The 20,194-nt window shown below is 33.8% G+C and overlaps 1 protein-coding gene across 1 annotated transcript in view; it reads left to right on the forward strand.

The window, feature by feature from the left end:
- CTNNA3 (catenin alpha 3) overlaps window positions 1–20,194 on the forward strand; it is a 1,353,918-nt gene that overhangs the window by 44,458 nt on the left and 1,289,266 nt on the right. The window contains exon 3 of the mRNA XM_031682182.2: window positions 19,673–19,776. Coding sequence (XP_031538042.1) covers window positions 19,678–19,776 — 99 coding nt within the window. The 5' untranslated portion in view covers window positions 19,673–19,677. The remainder of the gene's footprint in view (window positions 1–19,672; window positions 19,777–20,194) is intronic.

The following is a 20,194-nucleotide window of genomic DNA, read 5'->3' on the forward strand; positions in this document are numbered from 1 at the left end:
GGCAAAAAGGATAAGGAAATTACTGGTAAAACAGACTTTTCAGTTTCCTTCTGCATGCTTATCTTATAAGTTAACTCAAGAAATAATTCTAAGTATTTCTTTAATATTATAGAGAATATATCAGTTTAGAAAATTAAAGTTATGAAATTTTATGATAGAATCAGTAACAGTTGAAGAGATGTTATACTTTATTTCCAAATGTAAAATACGATTTTTACATGGCCACCTAATTAGTTGTTATATAAGGAAAGAAACTGCCATATTCAGATATTAAAAATGATTTTGCAGAGTGAAGAACCCAAAACTTGCTTTCATTATACGAAATAGAATTCTCTTCTAAAGAAGCTATAATTTCCTATTTTGAATCACAACTGAGGAAGAGAATGATTATTTCTTTTCTCCTTGGAAAATTTAATGCTTTAGTATAAAGGCTATGTCATTAGTGCAAGTCTGGGAGCATGAAAAGAGAGATCACTCTGAGCCTTTAGATCTGTTTAATTATTGCCATAGTTAACAATAAACTTGATGTGTGTGATAATGGCTTTAGAGAAACATGGAAAATTATTATCTTCAGTTAAGATGAATTTGAGGTAGTTAATGATTTTAGCTAATTATAGTAAAATCTTTATTTTTAGAGTAAATCAGGCAAATCAATGTTCATGATTTTTCAAACTGAAGTGGGTGTTAAGTTGTAAAATAAAGAATTTGTAGCTTGTATGAGGACTTTGTTAGTTATAACATTGTATGCTCATGAGAAATATTGTAATACTGTGATAACAGGAAACATAGCTTCTAAAATTAGCCTGTAATATATAATGGATGATTAGCAAATGTTAAACAGAGCAATAAGAAAAGATTACACAATTTACAAATGTCATGTAATTTTGAAGAGAAATTTTGTTTTATAGTGCAGTTTTTTTTTTTTTAATTTGTTTTTGAATTTTCTAATGGGGCTTGGAGTGCTTATGTAGAGTTTTGTCTGCTGGTAATTTTTGTCCCAGGAAACCTAGGGTTATGGAAAGTCATTCTAATAGTTGAACCCACTTCTGCTACTTCTTAGCCTTGTAGTTATTTTCTTACAGTACCATGAGGATGCATCTCATTGAGCCGATAGAGGAGGAAATAATGGTAGACTTTGTCACAGATGAGAAGTATTAAACACTAATATAGGTTCTATAAGTCAAATTTATATGGACAAAATAAAATGAGATATTTCTAAACACATTTAATAAGGAAAGCTGAGATGGTATGCCCCAGTTCTGAGTTCAAGTATAAAAATAAATGTGGTTGGACTCAATACTGTAGCTTTTCTGAATCAAATGATACCCTCTGCTGGCTAAATGAGGGATTGTATTTAAAAACTACTACATAAAAAATAAACAAGTTTCTACTGTATAGCACAGGGAACTATATTCAATATCTTGTAGTAACCTATAATGAAAAAGAATATGAAAAGGGATGTATGTGTGTACATGTGTGACTGAAACATGCTGTACACCAGAAATTGATTCAATATTGTAAAGTGACTATACGTCAATAAAAAATAAAAAATTAATAAAATGGGCTGATTGTTGTATAAAAGGATTGAGCAGTACAAAATATTGTAGAAAAATATAGGGAAAATTATAAATGTGAAGAATGAAGCCAATGTATCACTTAAAGAAATATTTTTCCAATTGAAACTGATATAGAAATACCCCAAATTGAAATAACCTAATGATCTATTTTTTAACCATGGTCATAGGGAAGAAACACAGCAGGGGCAAAAAACCAAGATCTCCTGCCCCCATCTTCAATAACAATTCTAAATAATCCAAGCTATTTAAATTACATTTATTAGTTAAATTACTGTTGTAGGGGTAATTAGCAAATATCTAGAGGTAAGATAAGAACTATTTTTCTCTAGCTACCCTGACCTAATTTCTGTTAGGAATAATTGGAATATTCTTAAGTAATTTAGAAGTTTGATACCTTCTGGGAAGTATCATATAGCATGTCAATTAAAAATTTTTTCTACTTTTTAAGTTCTTAAAGCCACTTTGGAATTTACAGTGTTTGGAGCATATAATGCACATGAAATTTATGTTTAAAAGCATATATTGGACAATTTGTCATATTTCATACAAAGTTGAAAAATGTAATTTCAAGACTGATTCTGTTTGATGTCGCCTTTCACTGGCATGTTGCTTTAAGGGCACCCATCCCCCTTTCTTGCTTGAGCCACTGTGTCCTGTCAGTCATTCTGAAATACACTAGGGTGCTTGTCAGGCTGTTTGCTTACAGATGCATTATAAGCCAAATTGTGAGCCATAATAGTGGCACTGAATTTCTAAACACAAGAAATTGCTTAGACAATTGGTTTAGTATCTGTATATGGGCAATACTCTGTCCTGCAGTAGGTGAGTGAAGTGTCAAACTTTTTCAAATCAAACTTTGCAATAAGGCAAATCCTAATTGTAGATTATTTGTTGCTTGGTTAGATAACTTTGGGGGAAATTAAAGGACATTATTTTTTATAGAAATGGGATGAATAGAAGCTACTATGTTGTGCATTTATTACTTCATAACTAATTTTCCTTTTCATAACACTAAACTCTATGAAAGCTCCACTTTTATAAATATCTACTTTTCCTACTCGATTAGCAGGCCTTTCAGTTTTAGATAACAATGTAATTCTCTTACATGCTTTTTCTTTCACAACAACTCAAGCAGTTTCAGTTAAGCAGAGGCTCAGTTCTGCAATTTGAGGTATTTATTAGTGGTTTTAAAAATAGTGCTAAAACAAATTCTCATGTGCCAATGCCCAAGCTATAGTAGTCTTATATCAGAGCATTTAAAAATTCCTTTTGTGTAACTGAACTATTACTATTTGAGTAACTATATGAAAGATGCTGGAAGCTTTACATTCTTCAGATGTAAGTTACGCAGCAAGCAGTTTCTTTGTACAAACAATTTAATTTCTATTATGGGCCTCTAAACTTAAATTGTGCATGGATTCTTTTTCTGTGGGGTTTTTTTTTTTGTATGCAGCCTTAAATATTTTTAAATAGAGAATTAGTAAAAGCAGAAAAATAGAAGCCTGTGGATTATGATACTTGTATATTCAGTATGGTGGAGAATAGTTTAGAGGCTGCAAGGAATTAAAGTTTTAAGACTTTTATCTAGGGTAAATGAGAAGAGATTGCTCTGCAGATTCATGAAATGATTATTTATTTATTCCTTACCTTGTTCTAGAAAGGATTTAGGGTGACTTACAAGGCTACATGAAATTCAAGAAAGGATAAATTAAAAGTGAAGTGAAAGTAGAGAGAAAAATAAGTATGAGATATAAAACAGAGCCAGTAATAAGGCTGAGCTGCAGCAGTTCTTGACTATGGTTCTATGACACTGGTATATGAGGGACTGATGAGGGAGAAAATACAGGATTATGTACAGAAATCTTATGGGAGAATTTCACGCAAACTAGCTATCTCCTTTACGAAGGGTGGCATTCCAGAGTAGGGAAAGTATGTTGGGTAGTGGATATTAAATATAGTTTAAATGTCACTGATTTTTTGGTGAAAAAAAGTGGAGAACTGCTGCCCTTTTAACCCACAGACTGATTTTTGTGGGCGTAAGTGTGGCTCCAAGTTTTCTAGGAGCAGAAAAAAATTTGACTGTTACTTAATTCAGAAGAAAGATTGAAGAGGCTTAGTTGTTTGGAAGCAGCAAGAATTACCTAAATTAAGGTCTAATATCTACATATAAGAACTGACACAATCAAACTGAAGTTTAAAATGAAATATATTTGACAATTTTGTACAAATCTGTGAATCTAGTCCTGCTTTAAAATAATTTTTTTTCCCCTGAATAGATTGTTGTGAATGAGATTAGCTAATTTCCTTCCTTTCATCTTTCAATTTAGCAATAAATTTAACTTGAATTTCAACTTCTGTTAGGTCAAAATTAACTGGATCACTCTAAGTTAATTTGGAAGAAAGTTGTTGGATACTGGAGGGAATTCAGAGGCAGGACTTCTTAATGTACTTTGATCCTCAAATACTCAAAAGCCAACTGCTGTGTTGAAGACTCTAGGTCTATGCTGCACACCATGCTAAACCCGGCTTGTATAAAGGGAACAAGCTTAGAAATTCACTGCTTTCACCCAGTAGTATTGAAAAAGGACAAAAGTGTAGCAGTTAGAATTTTGCTAAGGATCTTCAGTGATATTTTCAGATATTAAATTAACATGATGAGTCAGGGACAATCATTTGGCTCCTTTTGTATTTCATTGTTAAAAATAAGATCAATAAAATGATTTTTTAAATAAAGCATTATGAAAACTAAGAAAATACTCAAAGCTTTTATTTTTGTGGTTTTGTAAACACATGCAGGTTGACTTAGAGTTTTTACTAGAAAAAAATTATAATTGGATAGATAACATCAGCTGTGTGGGATGACCTGGAGGATAACCTGGACACACAGATTTGAAACCTGGGAAGCAAATATTCTTAAGAAGTTAAGTAGGATTTAGGCACCAAATAAACTGAGTGATGTACAAGAGCGGTAGGATGCTTAAGAAAAATACATTAACTTTTGAAAGCATTAGTTCAGAGATCCTAGTGAGAGATCCATCTAAAGAGTTTATAGAGCCAATGGATATCATTAAAAATTTGTAATTATGCAGTAAATGAAGTAATCTAGAAATATCTTCTATGTTATTGGGGTAAGAGGTGAACAGAAATGGTTTTTTAAAAGTCACATTTATTGAGGACAATTTTATATACATTAAACTCACTCATTTTAAGCTTACAATTTGGTGAGTTCTAACAATTATATGCTGTCATAACCACCACCATAATCAAATAGAACATTTCCATTAATCCAAAAAGTTTCCTTGTGCCCTCTGCAGTTAATTCTCTTCCTTAAACCCTCAGCCACTGACAACTACTGATCTGTTTCCTGTCCCTATATTTTTGCCCTTTCAAGAATGTCATAGAAGTGGAATCATACGGTGTGTACTTTTGTTTGACTATATCTCTTTGCATAATGCTTTTGAGAGAGGTTAATGTGGTTTCCTGTATCAACAGTTCATTTCTTTAATGTATAACGTGATGATATGATGGTATCATTGTTTATCTATTTATCTGTTGATGGAAATTCGAGTTGTTTTCAGTTTCTGAGGCCACCATGAACATTTGCATGTAGGTCTCTGTGTGGACATATGCTTTCATTTCTCTTGGGTAAATATCTAAGGAGTGGAATTGCTGGGTCATAGGGTGGGTGTATTTTAACTTTATAAGAAATTTCCAAGCTGTTTTCTAAAGTGGGTGTACCAGTTTTCATTTTCATTAGCAAATGTGTGAGATTTCCAGTTGCTTCTCATCTTTGCTAGCCCTAGTATTGACAGTCTTTTTAATTTCAGCCATTCTAGAATGTATGTAGTAGTATATATTGTGACCTTAATTTGCATTTCTCTAGTGATTTATGATGAGCATTTTTCCTGTGCTTATTGGTCATCTATATATTTTCTTTGGTGAAGAGTCTTTTCAATTTTTGCCCATTTAGAAAAACTGAGTTGTTTTTCTTTTAATTATTGATTTCTAAGGACTGTTTATATTTTCTGGATACAAATCCTTTGCAGTATATGGACTTTAAAAATACTTCATCCTAGTCTGTGGACCGCCTTTTCATTTCCTTAACATTGTCTTTCAGAGAGCAAAAGTGTTAAATTTTGTTGAAGCAGTTTATTGATTTTTTTCCCTTCTCTTGGATAATGCTTTTGGTGTTGTATCTAAGAAACCTTTGATTAAACCAAGGTTACAAAGATTTTCTCCTGTATTTTCTTTGAGAAGTTTAATACCTTTAAGGTCTTATCTTTAGCTCTGAGATCCATTTCAGGTAAATATTTGTGTATGGTGTGAGGATATGGTTAAGGTTCCTGTTTTACACATAGATGTCCACTGATTTCAACCCATTTGTTGAAAGGACTATCTTTCTCTATTGAGTTTCCTTTAACACCTTTGTTGAAATTCAATTGTCCATTTAATATTACGTCTAATATGTGAAGATTTAAGAAAAAATAATCATCCAATTATTATCATACCTCCAAAATGAACAGTAGTTCTAATATTGTCAAACTGCCTGTCTGTATCCAATTTTAACTGTTTAAAAATGTCTTCTTATATTTGGATTTTGAAATCAGAATCTAGGGTCCACACATTTTATGTGGTTGTTATGCTCCTTAAGTATCTTTTAATCTGTAATAGTGTCCCCTCCTTTTCCATGTCATCTTTGAGTTGAAGAAACCAAGTCATTTGTCTTACAATATTTCCCACATTCTGGATTTAGACGACTGCAGCCTTGTGGTGTCACTTAACACATTCTTCCTTCCAATAAACTGGTAGTTAGATGTCAGTTAGACAAGGCTTGGTTGGAATACCGTGTAGGTGGTGTGGTGTACTTCCTATTGTATCATGTCAGGAGGCATAGAGTCTGGGTTGTCTCACTTTTGGTAATGTTAAGATTGATCAGTGTATTCATGCTTTGTAAGCCTGATTTTCATAGTTCTCCATTAATCAATCACCTAATGAGTTTAACCTTCATATTGATGATTATTGTCTAGATCTATTATTTTTTAATGAGTTATAAGTGGTGATTAAAAATTTTGGGTTTTTTTTGGTGGGGGGAATAGAGTGCATGCTTAGCATGCACAAGGCCCTGGGTTCAGTTCCCAGTACCTCCATTAAAAATAGATAAATAAATAAACCAATTTTTTATAGATTATACTACATTTGTAGTTATTATAAAATATTGGCTACATTCCTTGTGCTGTGCAATATATCCTCGTAGCCTATTCATTTTATACATAGTAGTTTGTACCTCTTGATCCTCCACTCCTATCTTGCCCCTCCCCTCTTTGCACTTGTAACCACTAGTTTGTTTTCTATGTCTGTGAATCTGTTTCTTTTTTGTTATAGTCACTGGTTTGTTTTATTTTTTAGGTTCCACATGTAAGTGGTAACATACAGTATTTGTTTTTCTCTGTTTGGCTTTTTTCACTAAACACAATACTCTCCAAGTCCATCCATGTTGTTCCAAATGGCAAAATTTTATTCTTTTCATGGCTGAGTAATATTCCACTGTGTGTGTGTGTGTGTGTGTGTGTGTGTGTGTGTGTGTATGTGTGTGTGTGTGTGTGTGTGTGGGTGAGTGTATTTTTTGTTGCTGTTTTTCACTTAAAAATTAAAAAAAAATTTTTTGATGTATCGTTGATGTACAATATTATGTAAGTCTCAGGTGATTCAGTTTTTGTGATTCAAAATTTTTAAAGCTCATACTCCACTTATAGTTATTATAAAATATGGGCTATATTTCCTGTGTGGTACAATATATCCTTATAGCTTTTAAAAAAATACTGTGTTTTGAAGTCACTTGAAATCATTTCTGTGTGGTTATGAAGTTAATGTGAATTATAGTTAAGGTTTATGTTCTTTTATTTACTTCTGATTTTTCAGGATTGACTTATGAGTTAATTGCTGTTGATTTATGTGAAACATTTACATGACTCCAAAATCAAACCTCTAAAACTAAGTACATTCAGAGAAATCTAGCATTCATCTGTGTCTCCTCTACTGTTCCGTCTCTCTTCCTGAGAACAATGATTTTAATTTGTTTTTGGTTTATCCTTTGTGGTTTTTTTCCCCCAGAAATATAAGCAAGAACGCAAACCTTTTTGCAATTATGGCTTTCTTATGTATAGGTAGTATATTGTAAACACTATTTTGCACCTTGGTTTTTTTTCACTTAACAATGTAGCTGGAAATCACTCCATAGTAGTGTAAAGAGAGAACTTCCTCACTCCTTTCTATAGCTATGTACTGTTTGTTTGTATGGATATTCCATATATAGTTTCCCCTTCCTTCCTTCTTTCCTTTCTTCTATTTTTCCTTCCTTCCTTCCTACTTTCCCTCCTTCCCTTCTTTTAAAAAAATGCTGCAATGAATTGCCTTGGGTGTACATTAGTTTTTATTTTTGGAGTGAATTTCTAGAAGTGAGATTTCTAGGTCAAAGGGTAAATATATGTATTTATATATATATACATATATTGAAAATTTACCCCCTATATAGACAAAGTTTTGCATATCCATACACAATGTATGAGGGTGTCTGATTCTCTACAGCCTTACTAACAGTTTGTTATCTAAATTTTGGATATTTGACAATCTAACAGATGAGAAATAGTATCTCAGTGCAGTTTTAATTTGCAGTTCTCTGATTATGAATAAGGCTGGGCAGCTTTTTATATGCTTCAGGGATATTTGCATATGTTTCCTTGAATGAGAAATTACTTTAAATTGCACTCAGCTTTAAGTAATATCTATTGATTCCTTGCTATGAAAGATGAGGAGAGAAGTGTTTGAGTTTTTCCATCTTTTTTGATATGTAATTTTGCTAGTCTGTCCATCATCTTTCCAAAATGTGCTCTCAGTCCAGTTTGTTGGATGCTTCTAATGTTACTTTTATCTTTGTAGTGTTTTATTTTTTGCTTCCATTTGTTTGAGTTCTTCTATCTTATTTTTTTTATTCCTTTATGATGTTTTATCTCTTTTTTGAATCTTGTAACTCTTCTTTGAGTTCTTTTTAAAGTGAGAACATATTGTGTATATTTGTATGTGCATGTGTGTATTTGAGTCCACGTATAACTATTTCACTGAGCTCTTCCCCTGTTTCCTTCATTATTTCTTACTCATATGCATTTTTGGGTTCCTCTCCTTTTTCTTTTTCTTTTTTCTGCACTTTATATGTAGAGTTCCCCATTACTCATCTTTATATACCACCAGAGATTTACTAAAGAACAGTGTATGGAGTATTAGGGCTTCTGTGGAACTGAGCTGATGTTGTTGGCAATTTTTACTTTCTTACCAGAGTTGTTACCTTTTTATTTCTAGGAAATTTTTTTGTTTCATTGTTTGGTGCTCCAAAACTCAGTATGCTTCATGGCAAAGTCCTTTTAAGTTACAGGCTATTCGCATTGTGAACTGATGATTCAACATCCCTTCTTTCCTTCACTGCTTGCTCTCTAGCAGTTCCCTTGGCTACACAGGCTTAGTCACAGACAGTTAGAAATGGCATGTCATCATTGCTAATCCTGCCCTATCGCTTTTGTGATTCTGTAATCTCAAACTGGGTCTTTCAAACAGGGATATCCCCCTTTGATTCCTGTACCTATCCATGCCCTACATCTTAATCTCTAATCAACAGACACTTCGACAGGAATATCAGGATTGTGGCATTAGAAAAAATTATTTCCTGTTGAGGTATGTATAGGCTTTCACTTTCCTTTTTAAAAAAATTTAGTCAAGATTTCACTGTATTTCTTTATTTTTAATTTGGGGTTATGACAAGTTTCCTTGATGGTGGAGGTTTTATTTTTAATTTTTTCTGTCTTCAGTTTTCATGGAAGGAAGTGACATAAACATGCAGTTACTCTACCATATATTATAAGGAATCCTAGGAGATTCCTAGGTAGGATGATGATGATGATTCTCTTAGAGATCTGTATAGGGGACAGAGGTAAGGAAGTATTGCTTCCTTCAAACATGAACGTATGCATGCTTGTGTGTGTGTGTGTGTGTGTGGATGTAAAGAGGCTTGTTTGAGTTGAGGATGGAAAGATAAGCAAGTATTTTTTGAGATGCTCTTGAGGAAAGGCACTCCAGGCAGAGGGAGCAGAGTGAATAAGTTTAGAGATATGAAAGAGTATGGTCCATTTGGAGAACTTCAAATTCTTTAGCGTGGATGGAGTACAGGGAGGAAGTGGATCAAAGAAAAAGAGAAAGCTATAGAGATACAACAGACCAAATTGCCTTGAGTCATTCAGTGGATTTTAAGGAAGAGATCATGAATTTGGTTTTAAGGAAGAGATCATGAGTTCAGTTTTGAGGTGCCTGTGAGATGGCCCAGTGGGCAATGGATGTGGGGGCTTTGAAGCTCAAGTGAGAGGTCTGGACTATAGAATCAGAGGATCTGAGTTGAATTGAAACTCTAGGGAGAGATTGTTCTGAGAGAGCAATGTAATGTGAGCAGCAAATAGGATATAAGGGATCCAACCTGAGATAAGACCCGTACTTAACAGGAGTTAGTGGATCAAGAGGTGCTAGCAAAAGACACTGGGAAAGAATGGTCAGAAGGGTATAAAGTGGTATTTTGAAGCCAGAGGAGAAAGTCCTTTATCTATTATAGAAAGAATACTTAGCATGTGGGATGAGAAACAGTTAAATAGGGTTAATAGCCAGAGTTCCTGGAGAAAATTTTAAAAAGTAGTGGTAAAATAGTGAACCTGGATGGTTAAATTGAAAGATTGTGGCACAGACTTTTAAAAACTCTTCAGAGAGTGTGAAAGAATGGAAAACCAGGAGTCAGAGAACAAGCTGAAGTTCTCAAAGCAGTTGCCCACTATTGGTTTTCCCAAGTATATTAATAGATTTATAGAAACATGAATATAGTGTTTTCAAAGACTTTGTTTTCTCTATTCTGATAAGCAGGGTCTTATTTGTTTCTAGCTAATCAGAGAACAAAGAAGAAATGGGAATTTTTTGGTTCCAAATTGAGGTTGATGTGAATTCCACTTCTTTCACTATTTTCTTTTATTGTTCTCTAATTTTCAAAAATACCAGACCTTTGGAGAATTCATATAATTTGAGCTGTCTTATATATTATGTAGTGGAACTGACCATAGGCCCGCTGGACTGGCAGCAACAAAAGCTACTGTCACTTTCAAGGTGTATAAGAAGGGCATGTTACTTCTGCCCTGGTTGCTTAAACTTGATACTTACAGCTGAAGGTTATTCCTGTTCTGGGTGATTCAATGAAAGCTTCTCTGAGCTTTCACATATTAGATTATCTTCTTCTTAGATTTCAGTTGGACTAATTTAATTCTTTGGCTTTTTGAATAATAGGTAGGTAACCTTCATGCTGGACTTATATGAGATAGGATCTTACAGGATCTCAGTTCTCATATAATTTTATATGGTACAAAATGTCCTGAAGTTGAAAGGCATTGCTCCACAGGATAACCATGGGGCATTTTTGTCCTTTCTCCCTACCTGCAATTTTGAAAATGTGTGCCATTGTGAAATATAAGGTGAGCTTTTAGTATGAACTGGCATTTTATAAAATAACGTAAAAGGTGTGTTATCAGAGGAGTGTTAATGAGATCATCTTGTAAAATTCTTATATACAATGTTACTTTTCAGTTAAATCTGGAATTGAATTACAACCTTTTCCTTTATTTTGGAGGGAGACTAGACTTGTTCAGCCATTCACAACAAGGACATAAGACCTGCATATAAGTAGAATCTGCTTTTTTCCTTTGTTTTATTTCATATTAGTTAAGGCAATCTTGGATTTTTATTTGTTTATTTTCTACAATTTTTTGTAGCTCTCATTTAGGTTGTGTGTGAGGAAGCAAGTTTTATTTTGTTTACTGTGAACAGAGTAAGCAAATGTTTTAATTTAATTGAATTTGGGTCTTCTCATAAAGAATCTATGAAAGTCATAATTTTAGGGGGGGGAGCTCAATTTGATTTTTCAAAGAACATCAGTGTGATGACTGTCCAAAGGTTATTAAAGAGAACTTCAAATGCTTTCAAGAAGCTTTTGAAAGTTTAAATTATAACTTGCTAAAGATGCTTACTTTTTATTATAAAATGTGACATTATTTTATTCTGTTGAAAACCAGAGTTTTTGGAAGCTAAGGAAGTAAAATGTTCATATACTTGGGGATCTGGACATGTAGTGCATTTAACAATTGTAGCCCTAACTCTGGAGCATACCTTTTATGTACTACTCTGGAATGATTTCAAAGGGCTCAAGATCCTTTATGAGGCTGTTGTACATTAGGGATTTTTTAAAAAGAGTATTTAGGCATGTCGCATTTCTAATTAATGCACAAGTAGGAAATATTCCTTAGATTTTTAAAGTGAAGAGTTCCAGTGAAATGAGCCACCAGAGGGAAGCTTTGTTTTAAGCTCTTTTGTTATGGGAACAAAGAATGAAAACATTCTTGAATAATTATTATAAGCTCTATAGATGAAAGAGATATATTTAACTTAAATGTAGACAAAGGGATTCTGCTTTCCTACTGAAAAGGGCCTAATAGTATCAACTAACATTTGTTGAGCCCTTACTAGGTGTCTGAGACATGGGCTGAATTATGACTTTCACATGGATTTTTAATTTTAACCTTCAAGATCCTTTTGAAGAAGGTACTCTTACCTCGTTTTAGAGATGAGGAAACTGATGTTTAGGGAGGTTCAGCATCTTGTCTAAAGTCACCAGTGAGCAGGGAACAGAGTGTAGATTCTTGCCCAGACAGACCAGCTTCAAAGTCAGTGCTCTTAATTACTGAGATCCAGTGGTGATGAAACATAGGAGAATTTAAAAATCCTTTAGCAGACAGTGAGGGTCGGGTGGGTAGCAGCATGTCTCACACTGACTGGTACATGTTGCCCTGCTGAGCCGCTGAGTGGAGCTGAAATCTAGCCCTCCCTCTGCTGGGCAAACTGTGGGCTTTCCTGCTAATAACCTACAGGGATATGTTTTCCCTTTTCTAATTGGTCTGCCTAGAAGAGTCATATTTTTCTCAGTCACTCAAAGGCAAATCTTAATTCTATAATCCTCCTGAGTACCGCTGCCTATATTTCCATTCACTCACAATGGTCCTTTGACTCTGACCTGCCTCTTCCTGGTCTGCTTGCTCCCTTGGTGGTTTCATTCCATCCACCTTTATTTTGACAATTCTAAAATTTACATTTTCATTCCAGACTTCTCTCCCAAACTCTGCTCTTGTATATCCAACTGTCTACTTAACATCTTTGCTTGGATGTCCAATACGCATCTCAAATTTATGGTGTTCCAAACTGGACTCTTCATCTTCTTGTTCCTCCTGCAGCAACCCCCACATCAGTTAATGGCAACTCCATCCTTTCAGTTGCTCCAGAACAAAATGCTTAAAGATACCTTGAGTTCTTTTTATCCTATGTTAAATCTGTCAGGAATTCCTACTGGCACAACTGTCATAATATATCTATAATCTGACCACTTCTATCCACTTCCATTGCCATCATCAGGTCTAAGTCATTTTTCTCTCTCATCTAGATCACTACAGAAGGCTCCCAATGGTGTTCCTGCTTTTGCTCTTGTCCCTCATACTTCATTTTATTCACCAGAGTGATCTTTCCAAAATATAAAAGATTATGTTTATCTAGTGGGACTTGGTATGATCTGCAGTCCCCTCCCCCACAACCAGTTCCATTGCCTTTCTGACTTTCTTTTTTACTACTAGTTACTAGTAGTCAGCATGGTTTCTCTGGGAATGAGTCATGTCAACCTAGATTTTTAAAAAATTAAATTGTTAAATAGGAAAGCAAGGGTGTCCTACTTTTATAGCATTTGAAAAATCCTCCCATGCTGTTTTTTGACAAATTGAAAAAAAGTAATAAATAACTGATTAAAAATTATGCCTAAAGTGTTTATTAATTGATCATTATGTATCTGGAAAGAGATTTCTAGTGATAACAAAATCAGATTTCATGTCTAGCCCCCACCTGTTCTATATGAACTATGGAATTGATACTGAAAAAACATAAAGCTAGGAGAGAGTGTTAATATATTGGGTTCTCTAAAATAAATTTTTGGCTGGCAGGAACAAAAGTCCAGATCCTACAGGATGAAATGTTACAAGGACAAAATAAAATTCTGCATTTAGGAGCAAATAAAAATTAATTGTCCAAATATGTGATGGAGAGACTTAAAGTTTGAAGTAATCTTTGTTAAAAACACCTGAACAGTTTAGTTAAAGAGTGAATACAAGTTAAATTAATGATGACTGTGCCATGGAAATTAATAATCTTAAAGGAGAATCAGCTGTCATTTTACAAACTGTGTTACAAGTTTATTTTTTAAAAAATGTTTGGTATTAAGCACTTTTCTATGGAAACTGAATGATAGATTGTTAGATTTCCAAGCCATCCCACAAGAACATGCCAATTTATGTAGAAGAATTACAGTTTTATTAGGAGGAGCCTGGGCTCTGGAATTCGAAGACAGAGGTCATGTGTCACAGTTGGGAGGAGAAGCAGGTAGGAGTTTTCTCTTTAATGTTTGTGAGGGGATGGACATCCCAAGGCAAAGTTTGCAAATGGGGAAGTTTTCTACTGGCTTCTGTGTGAATCTCTCTGATCTAACATCACTCTACTTTGCTGTCAGGATATGACTAAAATACAAGGTGGTGTGTACAGAATGGAGACATGTACAGGCTGCTGGATGGAGAATGATAAGCTAGTTCATACTGATGGATGATTAAATATGTGCCCCCATGACCTCTCAGAGTTAACTGCATTTAAAAATAAAATGCTTATTAAACTAAGTGAATTTAAAATTGATTTAAGTTCAATTTTAAGCAGGGAATAAAGTGGACAAAAGAAAATTCAGGAATTATGGACATAAATAACTTGGGGAGAAGGGAAGGATTCACATGGGCATGACGTTTGTTCTGCCTTAAGGACTGTCCCTGGAGATGAGACATCTGTTACTGCTATCAAGAGATCTGTTTTCCTCCCTTTGATTTTGAAAACTGGGATTTTAATCTAGTCTGCCTGTCTTCAAATCCATACTGTTCCCACTTTATAAAACTGTCTCTATTGGATAGAAGTTAAAAAGTGGCAGATTTCAGCTCAACATAAGGAAGAACTTTATAGAAGTAATCACTGACATTTAGTGTCAGAATGAGCATCTCATTATTACTATTCATCCAAGACCAGCACATTGTTGAAATGGATATTGTATGAGGTGTCCTTGAATTATTTGGGAGGTATTCTCTAACTCTCAAGACTTTATGGAATATAAAACGCAACTGCCTTGTAATATAGTAACCCACATTTTAGTAGGATTTTTGTTTGGGGTTTACATTGTGTTACTGCTATCGGAGGTTGGTAACAATCAGTCAGACTTTCACCTCAGACTTCATCTGCAAAATTCTGCAGTTTTCTGTTTATTACTGCCTTGATCTCCAACTAAATCTCCTGAGTTGACTAGAAAATGTTTTGATAGTATACAAGAAGTGATAGTATGTATTATTGTTTTTAATAGTATAATCAATTTTAGAGTATGTAATTGTACTTAAATGACTTCATAAATTAATAGATTTGCCATAGGTGTTTCCTTTGAAACTTTTAGCATAATTATCTTTGTTTTTAATATCAAACTTTGCTGAAGACACATGAAAGAATTATAAATATTGTGAGTGTATTTGATTAAAAGCATATTTGAAATTCACTATTTTGATTATGTACAGATGTCTATGTTGAGTCACTTGGGATGGTCTTTGGCAGTTTCTTTTTTCTTTTTCTTTTTTTAAATTGAAGTATAGTCAGTTTACAATGTTGTGTCAGTTTCTGGTGTATGGCATAATGTTTCAGTCATATATATACATACATATATTCATTTTCAATATAGGTTATTACAAGATATTGAATATAATTCCCTGTGCTATACGAAGAAACTTATTTTATATATAGTAGCTAATATCTACAAATCTCAAACTCCCAATTTATTTCTTCCCACCCTCTTTGTCCCCTGGTAACCATAAGCTTATTTTCTATGTCTTTAAGTGTGTTCTTGTTTTGTAAATAAGTTCATTTGTGTCTTTTTTTTTTCTAGATTCCACATATGAGTGATACCATATGGTATTTTTCTTTCTCTTTCTGGCTTACTTCACTTAGAATGACATTCTCCAGGTCCATTCATGTTGCTGCAAATGGCATTATTTTATTCTTTTTTAATGGCTGAGTAGTATTCCACTGTATGATATATACTGCAATTTCTTTACCTAGTCATCTGTCAATGGACATTTAGGTTGTTTCCATGTCTTGGCTACTGTAAATAGTGCTGCTATGAACATTGGGGTGCGTGTATCTTTTCCAATTAGAGTTCCCTCTGGGTTTACGCCTAGGAGTGAGATTGCTAGATAATATGGTAAGTCTATTTTTAGTCTTTTGAGGAATCTCCATAGTGTTTTCCATAATGGCTGCACCAAAGTACATTTCTACCAACAGTGTGGGAGAGTTCCCTTTTCTCCACACCCCCTCCATCATTTATTGTTTGTGGACTTTTTAATCATGGCTATTCTGACTGGTGGGAGGTGATACCTCATTGTAGTTTTGATTTGCATTTCTCTAATAATTAGTGATATTGAGCATTTTTTCATGTGCCTAGTGGCTGTTGGTGTGTCTTCATTGGAGAATTGCTTATGTAGGTCTTCTGCCCATTTTTGAATTTTTTTTTTTTTAAATCTGTATGAGCTGTTTATATTTTCTGGAAATTAAGTTGTTGTCAGTTGCATCATTTGCAAATATTTTCTCCCATTCTGTAGGTTGTCCTTTTGTTTTGCTTATGGTTTCCTTTGCTGTGCAAAAGCTTATAAGTTTAATTAGGTCCCATTTGTTTATTTTTGCTTTTATTTCTATTGCCTAGGTAGACTGCCCTAGAAGAACATTGCTAAAATTTCTGTCAGAAAATGTTTTGCCTATGTTTCCTTCTAGGAGGTTTATGGTGTCTTGTCTTATGTTTAAGTCTTTAAGCCATTTTGAGTTTATTTTTGTGTATGGTGTGAGGAAGTATTCTAACTTTACTGATTTACATGCAGCTGTCCAGTTTTCCGAATACCGCTTGCTGAAGAGACCGTCTTTACTCTATTGTATATTCTTGCCTCCTTTGTCAAAGATTAGTTGACCATAGGTGTGTGGGTTTATTTCTGGGCTCTCTATTTTATTATTCTGTTCTATTGATCCATATGCCTGTTTTTGTAACAATATCATGCTATTTTGATTACTGTAGCTCTGTAGTATTGTCTGAAGTCTGGGAGGGTTATTCCTCCAGCTTTGTTCTTTTTTCTTCAGTATTGCTTTGGCACTTCTGTGTTTTTTATGGTTCCACATAAATTTTAGGATTATTTGTTCAAGTACTGTGAAAAATATCCTAGGTAATTTGATATGGATCCCATTAAATCTGTAGATTGCTTTGAGTAGGATGGCTATTTTAACATTATTAATTCTTCTAACCCAAGAACATGGAATATCTTTTCATTTCTTTAAATCATCTTTAATTTCCTAATCACTGTTTTGTAGTTCTCCACATACAAGTTTTTCACCTCCTTGGTCACATTTATTCCTAGGTATTTTAATTTTTTGAATGCGATTTTCAAAGGGATTTTTTCTTTACTTTCCTTTTCTAATTCATTGTTAGTGTAAAGAAATGTGACTGATTTCTGTATGTTAATCTTGTATTCTGCTACCTTGCTGAATTCTCTTATTAACTCTAGTAGCTTTTGCATGGAGCCTTTAGGGTTTTCTTTTCTTTTTTTTTTTTTTAACATTTTTTATTGATTTATAATCATTTTACAATGTTGTGTCAAATCCCAGTGTTCAGCACAATTTTTCAGTCATTCATGGACATATACACACTCACTGTCACTAGGGTTTTCTATATATAGTATCATGTCATCTGCATATAATGACAATTTTATCTCTTTTCTTCCAATTTGGATCCCTTTTAATTTCTTTTTCTTATCTGATTGCTATGAATAGGACTTCTCATACTATGATGAATAGAAGTGGTGAGAGTGGGCATTCTTGTCTTGTTCCAGATTTTAGTGGGAAGGCTTTCAACTTTTCACCATTGAGTATTATGTTGGCTGTGGGTTTGTCATAAATAGCATTTATTATGTTGAGATATATTCCTTCTATACCCACCTTGGTAAGAGTTTTTATCATAAATAGCTGTTGAATTTGGCAGATTCTTATGATTCTCAAGAATTATTCAAATATCTGTTTTCATAATAAGAGAATCATGAACAATATATTTGGAGAGCAGCAAGGCTTCTAGACTTTATAGTAATTGCCTCTATTAAAATTTTTTTACTGCTAATCTAATAATTAGATTATATCAAGATATAAGTCAGTGAGGATGATTTTTTTGTTACAGGGTGGTTTGTTTGTGTCTTTCTGCACGTGTATCAGGTATATGAGTGGAAAGGCCTTGGTGAAGCACTTACACATACACAAAGATATCGTGATTATCTTTGGATGTATACAATAACACATTTATGGATCAAGGGGAAGGATCCTGTAGAGTAGGATAGTCTGAAAAGCAAAGAGATACTGATTTTATGAAACTAGACCAGTGGGAGTTGAAAAAAGGTAGGAGGAGGATGAGGGAAGAGAATGGGGTTTGACTCCAGGGGAAAGGTGCTGGGAGGGAACATGGGCCCGACCTTGACATTCTGATGTCTCTTAGGGGTTGGAGGCAGAAGTATAGAAAAAAGAACAATCTTTTCTCCCAGAATCACTGAGATTGAGAGGAATGTTGAAGGGATTGATTATGGATAATGAGACACCATGAAAATGTATGCTCATTCATTCACTCATTCATTTATCCATCCGTAGTCTATTCATAGAACCACCCAGTTAATAAGAAAACAATTATCTGCCCTTATATCTGAAATAATAAATAGAGAAATGAAAGTAAAAGTAATACATTCTGTTTTTTGTTTTAGTTTCCATGACTACTGTAGGGAATATCAGGATATTTTCTAGGCTCACACTCTAATGTTCTGTTAGCCTGCAAATATAGGAAACTAGAAGAAAATAGGTAGTAGCTAAGTGGGATGATTTATACATTGATAGTAATACATATTTCTATAGGCCACATATATATATTTTTTAACAGGCCAAGTTATATATAGGAGATATGTGTTTCTGACTGTTTATCTTTGTGAACCTTCAGTAAATACTTCCTTGGTGATTATTGACTGTGAACAAGTTAATACAAATTTGTGGGCTTAGTGATTTGGGTAATAGTCTTCATGGCTGATGTGTTACTTTGAGTATGTTATGAAATGCCACATATGCTCATTTGATAGATAATGTAATGTATTCTTATGCAAAAATCTCACTAAATTGATTTTTAAGATTAATGTTAATACCTTAAAGAATGGCTTGCAATGTTTTTCTTATTTTGTCTAGCACAAATATCAATACCTTTTTATATTCTTTCCTCATTTTATAATAGCTATGGCAATTTATATTAGTTTCTTTTCTGTACAGAAAGATTGTTTTCATCTTTCTTCTCCAGTCAAAACCCTCAAAAAAATAATTCCCCAGATGAATAGAAATGAAGCACATGTCTTCCAAAGTCCTACCTGACTCCTCATCTGAGTTGTCATTAATAAGAATAGGCAAAATACAGACTCTGGTTGCCTCAGTGCTTTGTCTTATGAAAGTCAAAGGACTTGGTTGCTTAAGATACTTCTCACCAACTTGCCTTTCTTTTTCACTTAATACTCCTGATCAAAATGCAAACTCACCTTGACTAGGTTATTATTTTAGTCATGAACATAGTAGCATAGATTAATTTCAGAGGACCTAAGCCCAGAAGCATGACCTCAGAGAACAGTTGGGGAATATCTTGTTTTTCTGTTGGTGGACTTGGCATCCTGGTTCTCTGAGGGCTATAGCTGATAGCAGGAAGTGGTGCTGAATACTAATCTCATGTACTCTGTGATTTTCACTGGTGCTTTCCTTTAGAAAGTATTTTTCTTTGTTAATAAATATCTTTTTGTTTTTGTGCACAGGCAGCATGTCAGCTGAAACACCAATCACACTGAATATCAGTGCTCAAGATCTGCAGGTCCAAACATTTACAGTAGAGAAGCTACTGGAGCCTCTCATAATCCAGGTATTAATAATTATGGAAATTGCAATGTGCAGTAACTGAAGAAGAATTAAAGAACATAGGAAAAATAGATAATGAACCAAGGAAAGATTTGATATTTATTGAATGACTATGTCATCTAAAATTATCTTTTAAAGTGTTGTTAAAGTGTTAAGAAAGTGTGTACTTAGTAATAGTAGTGATAAAATTCTGAAAGCTCCTCCCCAGATTCTGTTTTAAAAGCAACAGAAGTAATAATATGCATATGCAGTTTTCAAAGTAACTTTATTTAAATTATCTTGTTTGATAGTCATGAAAACTGAATGAGGCAGTCAGCATAGTCGAAACCATCCTTATTATATAGATGAGGAAACAGCCTAGAGAATTTCAGTGACTTGCTCCAAAGCACATGATGGCTCATTTGTCAAACAGTAAATTACTT

This window comes from Vicugna pacos, chromosome 11 (assembly GCF_048564905.1).
Source record: "Vicugna pacos chromosome 11, VicPac4, whole genome shotgun sequence".
Classification (NCBI taxonomy): Eukaryota; Metazoa; Chordata; class Mammalia; order Artiodactyla; family Camelidae; genus Vicugna; species Vicugna pacos.